The sequence below is a fragment of the Sinocyclocheilus grahami genome, unplaced genomic scaffold, assembly GCF_001515645.1.
Source record: "Sinocyclocheilus grahami isolate Dianchi unplaced genomic scaffold, SAMN03320097.WGS_v1.1 scaffold789.1, whole genome shotgun sequence".
In the NCBI taxonomy this organism is placed as follows: Eukaryota; Metazoa; Chordata; class Actinopteri; order Cypriniformes; family Cyprinidae; genus Sinocyclocheilus; species Sinocyclocheilus grahami.
Genome location: NW_015505968.1, coordinates 57,456 through 68,115, shown reverse-complemented (window position 1 = coordinate 68,115; position 10,660 = coordinate 57,456). Strand labels below are relative to the sequence as shown.

Sequence of the window (10,660 nt, the reverse complement as noted above, 5' to 3'; positions counted from 1 at the left end):
CGAATTCCGCGGGAAAACCGCGGACTTGGCAACACTGAGCGTGACTGATACTCGAGCCAACTCTGTTCTAACTGTCGACTAGCAGTAGGAGTCAGATTGCCCCCTAGTGGATGGCTAAAGATTTGTTAACTCATATTCATAAATTCTCAAGAGAATGTCTCTGAATTAATTGATGCTCACGTCCCCTTGACAGGTGCACAGGTTGAAAACCTCTGCCATAGAGTGCCACTCTAGCTTTCCATTAAATTATATTTGTCCTAAATTGTTGTTAATGTATGTAATGACTTCACCCTGGGCTGGAAGATTGTGTATTGTGCATTTTTCAGTGAAACGTTTGTCTTTCTGTGGCTCTAAAGTCTGTATGCGTCAGATAGAGAGATATAATATAGATCGGGCTTTCTCTTTCCGTTTTGCTCTGTTTTTATCAAACACTGAAATTCAAACTTATCTATCCCACTTTAATCATTCTTGAAGTGAACTTTTGCCCATTTGGTGGTTAAATAAACAATTTTAGACCGCCACTTGAACTGAACGCAATGCGTCCGGTGTGTGTGATACCTGCGAGTTGTCCTAGATGTGACCCGGCCCTGAAGTGTTGCCATGTCCTCTTATTATTAAGCGTCTTTGGGTTTGTTGTTTGGGCTCGGATCATAAAGCAATCCCGTTTATGGATTTTTTAAAAGTTTGCAATTTTCTTTATTTTGGTGAGTGGTGTTTTTCCAAGATAACAAGTTTGGATTTAGTTTATTATGGGCTTGTTCTTTGCCATTTTTATAGCAAGATCTAGCAACACTAATTGAGTAAAATTGTTCATTGTGATCTCTTGTACCGCGCATACAGAAGAGAGACACAACTCTAATATGCATTTAAATATGTCATTAACAACTAGTTGTTCAGTTCGCTTCCATACACGCTGTGTGGAATTTCTGTAAATGCAGTTGTTACTACCTGCATTTTTCGGGAGTCAATTCGGTTGTAGAATGCGGTTGTCAGTCCTGTACATTACTGAACTATGTGTGTACAGAACAGGAAAAGGCACTAATTGTTGTTAATGTATGTAATGACTTCACCCTGGGCTGGAAGATTGTGTATTGTGCATTTTTCAGTGAAACGTTTGTCTTTCTGTGGCTCTAAAGTCTGTATGCATCAGATAGAGAGATATAATATAGATCGGGCTTTCTCTTTCCGTTTTGCTCTGTTTTTATCAAACACTGAAATTCAAACTTATCTATCCCACTTTAATCATTCTTGAAGTGAACTTTTGCCCATTTGGTGGTTAAATAAACAATTTTAGACCGCCACTTGAACTGAACGCAATGCGTCCGGTGTGTGTGATACCTGCGAGTTGTCCTAGATGCGACCCGGCCCTGAAGTGTTGCCATGTCCTCTTATTATTAAGCGTCTTTGGGTTTGTTGTTTGGGCTCGGATCATAAAGCAATCCCGTTTATGGATTTTTTAAAAGTTGGCAGATGCAGGTTGCAATTTTTTTTATTTTGGTGAGTGGCGTTTTTCCAATATAACAAGTTTGGATTTAGTTTATTATGGGCTTGTTCTTTGCCATTTTTATAGCAAGATCTAGCAACACTAATTGAGTAAAATTGTTCATTGTGATCTCTTGTACCGCGCATACAGAAGAGAGACACAACTCTAATATGCATTTAAATATGTCATTAACAACTAGTTGTTCAGTTCGCTTCCATACATGCTGTGTGGAATTTCTGTAAATGCAGTTGTTACTACCTGCATTTTTCGGGAGTCAATTCGGTTGTAGAATGCGGTTGTCAGTCCTGTACATTACTGAACTATGTGTGTACAGAACAGGAAAAGGCACTAAAGGTGAACTGACAACCGAATATAGCTGCAGTGTGTACATGGCCAATATGTATTGTGACGATGGTATAAAGTGTGTATCATTAGCTATTTTCCTATATCGTTTATTTCACCGTATGTAAAAATATCCGCGTAGTGCAGTACTACGTGAGGTTATTGACACATATTGAAACCTGCTGCTGTCTGTGTCATTAATGATAATCAAACAATTGCATTTTTCGGGAGTCAATTCGGTTGTAGAATGCGGTTGTCAGTCCTGTACATTACTGAACTATGTGTGTACAGAACAGGAAAAGGCACTAAAGGTGAACTGACAACCGAATATAGCTGCAGTGTGTACATGGCCAATATGTATTGTGACGATGGTATAAAGTGTGTATCATTTCCTATATTGTTTATTTCACCGTATGTAAAAATATCCGTGTAGTGCAGTACTACGTGAGGTTATTGACACATATTGAAACCTGCTGCTGTCTGTGTCATTAATGATAATCAAACAATAAAAATGACTGACTGCTCTTGACTGAAAAAACTTTGTTCTTATATTTAATAACAAAATAAAATTAGCTATATATGTTATAATGAAATAAAATGCATCATACCCTGGTCAGCAGAGTCTACTATATATCAGTGTTATTGTGTTGTAGCTCATGTACACAGTGTATTAATGTTGTAGTTTATGTATACAGTGTTTTGAGGGGTTGTGATTGAAGGTCAGTGCTGTAGGGCGTACAGTATCTCAGGGTTATTATGTTGTAGTTTGTGTGTGTGTGGTGTATTTAGTGGCAGTGCTGTAGGGTGTGCAGTGGGTCAGGGTTAGTGTGTGATATCTGTTATCTGCAGCCCACACTCAGCACTCCAGTATGTCCAGTACTCAGCACTAGTGGAGTCTCAAAACCCTGAGCTCAGCTCTTAGAACAACACACACCACAACAGTACATTACTGCAGACACACACACACACACACAGCTGCAGATCTGCAAGCACACAGCCATTGAGGAGCCCAGGAATAAGAGCAAACATGTTCCTTTGTGTAATGTCCTCATTAGCTATTTTCCTATATCGTTTATTTCACCGTATGTAAAAATATCCGCGTAGTGCAGTACTACGTGAGGTTATTGACACATATTGAAACCTGCTGCTGTCTGTGTCATTAATGATAATCAAACAATAAAATGACTGACTGCTCTTGACTGAAAAAACTTTGTTCTTATATTTAATAACAAAATAAAATTAGCTATATATGTTATAATGAAATAAAATGCATCATACCCTGGTCAGCAGAGTCTACTATATATCAGTGTTATTGTGTTGTAGCTCATGTACACAGTGTATTAATGTTGTAGTTTATGTATACAGTGTTTTGAGGGGTTGTGATTGAAGGTCAGTGCTGTAGGGCGTACAGTATCTCAGGGTTATTATGTTGTAGTTTGTGTGTGTGTGGTGTATTTAGTGGCAGTGCTGTAGGGTGTGCAGTGGGTCAGGGTTAGTGTGTGATATCTGTTATCTGCAGCCCACACTCAGCACTCCAGTATGTCCAGTACTCAGCACTAGTGGAGTCTCAAAACCCTGAGCTCAGCTCTTAGAACAACACACACCACAACAATACATTACTGCAGACACACACACACACACAGCTGCAGATCTGCAAGCACACAGCCATTGAGGAGCCCAGGAATAAGAGCAAACATGTTCCTTTGTGTAATGTCCGGAAGATAGGTCTGTTGTTTGTGACTGTTTTGTGTAGCCAATGACAACGAAGCGCACAGGTTTGGAGATCTCAGTTGCCATATGGAAGCTTTCGCACTACAATGTGTGTTCAGTCACACATATCATCTCATTCTCTGCACCTGTGTAATGTTCTAGCAGAGGTCTGTCTGGGGAGATCACACACCATCACCATCTGAATGCATGCATCGCTCAACCCACCCTCACCATCTGAGCAACAAAACATCACATGCAGTCACTTTACTAAAGTGCTCTGAGATATTAAAACCACAAATTATTTTCAAAATCAACCCTCTATGTTGTGAGTAAATCACATGTGTGTATGACTACATTTTGCTCTAAGTGACTAAATAATGTCTGTTGTTAGCCACTGGCTAATAAATTGTTAGATTTCACTCGCCAGAGTTAAGTTCAAGGCTTTATTCCTGTCAAAATATCTGGATTTATTTGGAATTATTCAGTTTTTAAGATGAAGTAGAAACAGCTGCAGGTTTGGTAGTGGACAGATCAGTTTAAACTAATGCAAACAGCGTGAATAATATTAACCCAGCACTGTTATTAGTAGAAGTATCATTTTTACAGAAATATTGAACGCCCAATATTGCACCACTGCATCAACTCAACATCTATATATTCAGAATTACATCTATATATTTCAATTTACATTTAAATATTCAGAATTATTACAACAGATACTTGATTTACATTTATATATTCAGACTTATAACTATATAGTCTGATTTACATTTATATTTCTCTGTATACCTATATATACACTGCCTTGCCCAAAAAAAGTCACCATATGGATTTAAATAAGCAAATGCTTAAGTTTTTATGACTGAATCATTAACTCTCAAAATATCTGGATTTATTTGGAATTATTCAGTTTTTAAGATGAAGTAGAAACAGCTGCAGGTTTGGTAGTGGACAGATCAGTTTAAACTAATGCAAACAGCGTGAATAATATTAACCCAGCACTGTTATTAGTAGAAGTATCATTTTTACAGAAATATTGAACGCCCAATATTGCACCACTGCATCAACTCAACATCTATATATTCAGAATTACATCTATATATTTCAATTTACATTTAAATATTCAGAATTATTACAACAGATACTTGATTTACATTTATATATTCAGACTTATAACTATATAGTCTGATTTACATTTATATTTCTCTGTATACCTATATATATACACTGCCTTGCCCAAAAAAAGTCACCATATGGATTTAAATAAGCAAATGCTTAAGTTTTTATGACTGAATCATTAACTAATTTGATTAATGTTTGTGGCACGTTGTATGTTTGGCAACAATTCTTTTAACCCTAACTGATGCAGTGTGTAGCTTTTTATTTCTCAAACAACCATGGCAGAAGATGTACCCATGTCCATATTCCAGTATGACAATGGCAAGATTCATCTGGCTCAAATTGTGAAAGATTGGCCACCACAGACTCCTGACCTAAACCCCATTAAAAGTCTTTGGGATGTGCTGGAGCCAACTTTACACTGCCTGTCCAAAAAGAAAAACTCTTAATATTTTGTTGGACCACCTTTAGCTTTGATTATATTGTGCATTCGTTATGATATTGTTTCGTCAATGTCATGCAACACCACAGCATTTATTTCCATCAAGAGTTGCATACATTTTTGGACCAGATCTTGTGTTGACAATAGGAGAGTTGAACCACTCTGTAAAGTCGACTCCAGCACATCCTCAAGACTTTCAATAGGATTAAGCTCAGGACTTGGCCAGTTCATACAAAGTGATGACAGTGATTCCTCATGCTGACTGAACCACTATTTCACAAATTAAGCTTGATGAATCTTATCATTGTAATCCTGTAATATAGACATGGTGGGTATGTCTTCCAACATGGTTGTTTGAGAAATATAAATATATTTATATATTTACAGTTCTTTTTCTACAGTTTTAAGATGTTATTTACAGTTCTGTGTGTTGAGGTTATTCGTTTGCTTATCTGTGTTGCATAACCTGCTATCTGGAACACATCCTTGGTGTTTAATGCATGATGGCACAGTGTTGTCTTCCCCTTTCTTCATTAATGCAGTTTAAAATGCCAAGGCTGTCTAACCATTTGAGATATTTGACCTCCTTTATAGCTCTATAAAGTAGATTATTCTGTGTAGAATTCAAATGGGTCAAATATGATTTGTGGTCTACGCCAACATGCATATATGATTTGCTCTGCGCTGTCCTGTCTCTGTATGTACACTGCAGTGCTTTACCTGACCCAAAACCAGCTTTCACAGGCAAGCATTCACACCCTTGTGTAAAAGAAGTGCGCTTAATTGCATTGAATGTGCACTTGTAGTGTACTTCAAATCTTAAAAGTATAAATTAAAAAAACTTTACTTGCAGATGATGATATAATATTAATGAACTATAAAATGCCACTTAAGTGTGCTTAAAGAGAGTGAACTTTCATGACTTTCTTAACACTTTTTTGAAAAAAGTGCACTTTGTGATAATATCAAATTATATTTTTACTTTAAAGTACATTTTAAAGGATTTTTAGTCATTTTTGTCTTGATTTAAAGAAGTACGCTTATTTAGATGCATAATTTAGCGTTGACTAACAAACTAAAGCACACGTAAAGTACTTGATTATAATTTTAACTGTAGTGAGTTATTCAATATTACATTTAAGATTTATTTTTAAATGTACTAAATTGCAATATCATCATTACAGAATGTATATTTAAATACATGACATACAAGTTTCAATAGTATGTTTTAGTTCACCATAACTGCTTGTCAGTACATTCAGCAATACTTCAACCATATTTCAAAGACAATAGAAGTAATTTCTAGTGGTGTCAAAATTAGCGTGTTAACGCAGGCGATTCATTTTTTCAGTTTAACTTCAGCTAAAAATATTTAACGCAATTAACGCAGAGGCGGGGCAAGGGTTGGGTTTAAATTAGAAGTATTTATTTTAAAGTCTAATAAATGTTAAAATTGATAGCTCTGAATTATACTGTAATGTTGAATGGCTACTCATGTTGAATAGTCAATGGTTCAATTTTATATTGGTATCATTGATACTGGCCTTCAGTCATAAAAAAAGTTGCCATTAAACAAATATAAAAAAATATTCTGTCTTTGTTGTTTGTACATTCATTTGAAGATTGAATGTGAAATTATTGCAATATAAAAGTATTAAAAAAACTTAATATTAGGTGGGATTAATCGCGATTAATTTCAGAAAAATGTGCAATTAATTAGTCATTTTTTTTAATCGATTGACAGTACTAGTAATTTCATAAAGACAATAATTATGACATTACATACGAAGATGTAGTTAAGTCCTATTTCCTTTTATTATAAATGTAAACTAGAATATGTTTTCATTCAATTACAATTAAGTGTCTGAAAACTTTACATTCAGTTCACACTTAAGTGTTTTCTTTCATATAGTATTTTATTTCCTTAATAAGTACTCTTTTTAAAAGTATGCTAAAGTCTACATTTTCACAGGTGCATTTACTTCAGAAAATCACTTTTATCACTAAAGGATTATACAAACACATAAACTTCTCAAAGTTGAATACAGATCTAATAATGAATAATGATCGAATACAGACTGAAGAAAAATGCAAAAATATGTCACACTGCTTCAAAGCTTTAAAATTATACAGCATCAGTAGTATATATTTCTATCATACACAGGGCATTTTCTAAAAGTTATGTTTTATTTAGTGATTTCATCCTCTGTGTTGGCTTCTCTAAAGGTACAGCCGGAGCCATTATGTAAGGATGATTTGTCCTCTGCTGTGCTCGAAAACAGCTCGGGGCCAAATGGGAGAAAGACATTCTGCTGCTCACCCAGACGCACACGGACGCAACTCACAACACACATGCAAATCTCACATCTCGTGTGCTCAGTTACACCCGGCACAGCACATTCACACGCTCCCATTCATCCCTTTGATTCCGACATTTCCTCAGACAGCAGCTCGCAGCGCCGTTAATCAAGTGTGATCTTTGGGGTGTGATCGAGAGTATGAGGGAAGATGTTTGATCAGACTCTCTTAGCCCAGAGCACAAGAGCCTGAAATGTACCACGTGAGAGAGATTAAAAGAGAGAGAAGCTACATCAGGACTGTCTCTCCGCTGCACGTGGGCGTTTATGAGAGTCGGAGCGTTAACTTCTCATTGCTTTTGCAGGCTCCATAGAGCCTTATTAAAATGCAGAGGAAAGTTCGTTAGCTGTAAATTACTGGAGAGGGAATGAGAGTGTTAGCAGCAGCCGCCCTGTGGACCCCAGCATCCCTCAGCTCTTCCCCGGGCTGAAGCGTCTGAGGCTTTCTTCACACTTTGTTTGATCGCTTGGTCCGAACTTAAGTTTAATTCCACCTGCTTGTCCCTGCAGGTCTCTTTATACATTGTAATTTTGGGTCCGAACCATCCTACGTTTGCGTACTTGAAGAGAGCACAAACTTGAGTACTAGCGGCAGGTGTTTACATGGTAACAGTGAAGCCCAAATGAGATCTGCAGACCTTTTCACTGATTTTGAGGAGAAATCTGGTTAACTGAATGGATTTAAACTTAGTAAAATATGTTAAATGGACCTGAACCCACTTAATTGTATTGAATGTGCACTTGTAATGTACAGTACTTCAAATCTTAAAAGTATGTATACTTTAAAAAAATGTACTTGCAGATAATAAAATATTCATGAAATTAAAGGAGAATATTAATGATTGAAAACTTAAAAAGAGAGAGTTTCATGACTGTATTTCTTAACACACTTAAGGACACTTTTAGAGAATTCACTTAGTACTAATGTTAAATTTGAAGTTTTACTTCAAAGTAATTTTAACTTTTGTTGTTTTAAAGAAGTACACTTATTTTGCTGTGTTGACATCAAACTAAAAAGCACATGATTATAATAACCTAAATAAACTGTAATGTGTTACTCTGTACTACATTTAAAGTTAATATATTTTACTAAATTGAAACGTGATCATTACAAATGTGTAATTACAGATATATTTAAATATGTTACATTGAAAAAATGACATTAAAGTATGTTTTAGGTAACTATAAATACTTGTCAGTACATTCAGCAGTATGCTTAATCGAAGACAATTATGAAATTACTTATAAAGATGTACTTACATCCTACTTAAATAGATTTAAAAAGCACTCTAAAGTTCAAATAAAGGCATTTAATTTAAATGTAAACTATAAAACACTTTCATTTAATTGTAATTATGCAGTAAAGTGTCCAAAACCATTATATTCAGTTTACTAAGTATATTCTATTATTTTCATAGTAAGAACTGTTTTTAGTACTCTCCCTTTTTCTCTAAGCCAAAGTATGAGCAATAGTTAATAGTACTGGTTGTCTTGGGTTTGTACATAGCAGCACATGTCACTTCCTCTTTGTCTTATCCACAGTTTCAAGGACAGCATGGACAAATCATCCTATTCTGACTGGCTGATTAATAACAGCATTGCAGAGCTGGTCGCCTCCACTGGGCTTCCTGTGAATATCAGCGATGCCTACCAAGACCCACGCTTTGATGCTGAAGTAAGATCCCTAAACAGCAATAAATAAATGAATACAATTGGAATAGAAAAATGAGTTCAGTATATATAAATTCAGTAGCAGATATTGTAGCCTATAAAATGACGTAAACATGGCTGATGTTTGGCTTCCCATTAAAGGAGTTTTCTGGGTTAAAAACAACATAACTCTATTACCATTGTAACTTTTACATTTTTTGAGATGGTTTTTACAATGGAAGATTATGGGGCAAGTGCGCCAGAGGCTTTAGAAGCAGACATGTTGTTTGTTAAATGATATATAAAATATGATGTTTGTCATTGACAAATGATCTATAAAATTTTATTCTGGGGAAATGAACTTCTGGTTATGTGCTAATGATGTATTTCCTGGGTGCAGCTGCTCCATGTAAACAGTACTTAACCATTGAGAACTGTGAGTGCCAGTTAAAATAAATTATTAATTCTAAAATAAAATGATATATAAATAAACCACTTTCACATTGACAAAATAATTTATTCTTTTACTGGTACATTCAACTAACATTTTAAATAAACGGTTATTAAGAAATATGTATTTATTTGTCATTTTGAAAAGTGATTTATTATTTACATTATTTAATTAATAAATTTATCATTCATTCATTCATTTTTAAGTGACACTTATGGTACCAGAAACCGCTGTTTCTGCCGCTCCAGAAGTGCCTCCTGCTGGCAGAGAATGAATTTGCATTTCCAATAAGCCAGTCTGCAGCAACATGTTTTTTGGTAAAACTCAACTGTTTAACTCTAGGGGAGTTGGAAAATGAGGCTATTTTCAAAAATAGTGGAGTGTTCTTTTAAAGATATTAACATTAATAAGGTGAGTAAAAGAGTCTTATGTTTATTTGACGGTGATTTCACATTTCTTGTTTGTATGAAGGCTAAATACAAATAGAGTTTGAACATGAATTTATTTGTGCTGTTTTTATTTCTAAAATAATATATAGTTTTATAGGAGGAGGTTTCATTGACTTGGCAAATTAATTATTTTTTTTAGAAGTTTGTCTTTAAAGATGAGAGAGACTTCTGCTCTGCATAAGACCTTGGACCTCTGTCGGCTCTTGTGTGTCTTCAAAATGCCAACAGCACAAGTTTATATAACACTGTGTCTTCAGATGATCTCATATTTTTGCTCACTTCTCCTCACATGCTTATAGTCAGATCATTTGGTTTTTGATATGGTGACAAGTGTTTGTTTGTAATCTTTTCAGGCAGATCAGTTCTCTGGCTTCCATATTAGATCTGTCCTGTGTGTCCCTATCTGGAATAGTAACCACCAAATCATAGGTAAGTTATCCAGTTAATTGCTAATGTTTTACTACATATAGCATGTGCTGATGTTCCCTGCTCTGCTCTGTTGTACTATGTTGTGTGCTAGAGTTCAGTGATGTGTGTGAGTAAATGGAGGACAAACATGTTTTTACATGATAATGTCTGTTTAAATGTATATCTGGGTGTCATATCAGTGTGTGTGTGTGTGTGTGTGGGAGGACTCTATCAGGGAACGAAAGTCAT

At 35.4% G+C, this 10,660-nt stretch overlaps 1 protein-coding gene across 1 annotated transcript in view; it reads left to right on the top strand.

Moving 5' to 3' along the window:
* LOC107561714 (dual 3',5'-cyclic-AMP and -GMP phosphodiesterase 11A-like) overlaps positions 1 to 10,660 on the top strand; it is an 83,132-nt gene that overhangs the window by 38,553 nt on the left and 33,919 nt on the right. The window contains exons 6-7 of the mRNA XM_016246189.1: positions 8,996 to 9,128; positions 10,357 to 10,432. Of these exons, the coding sequence (XP_016101675.1) occupies positions 8,996 to 9,128; positions 10,357 to 10,432 (209 nt within the window). The remainder of the gene's footprint in view (positions 1 to 8,995; positions 9,129 to 10,356; positions 10,433 to 10,660) is intronic.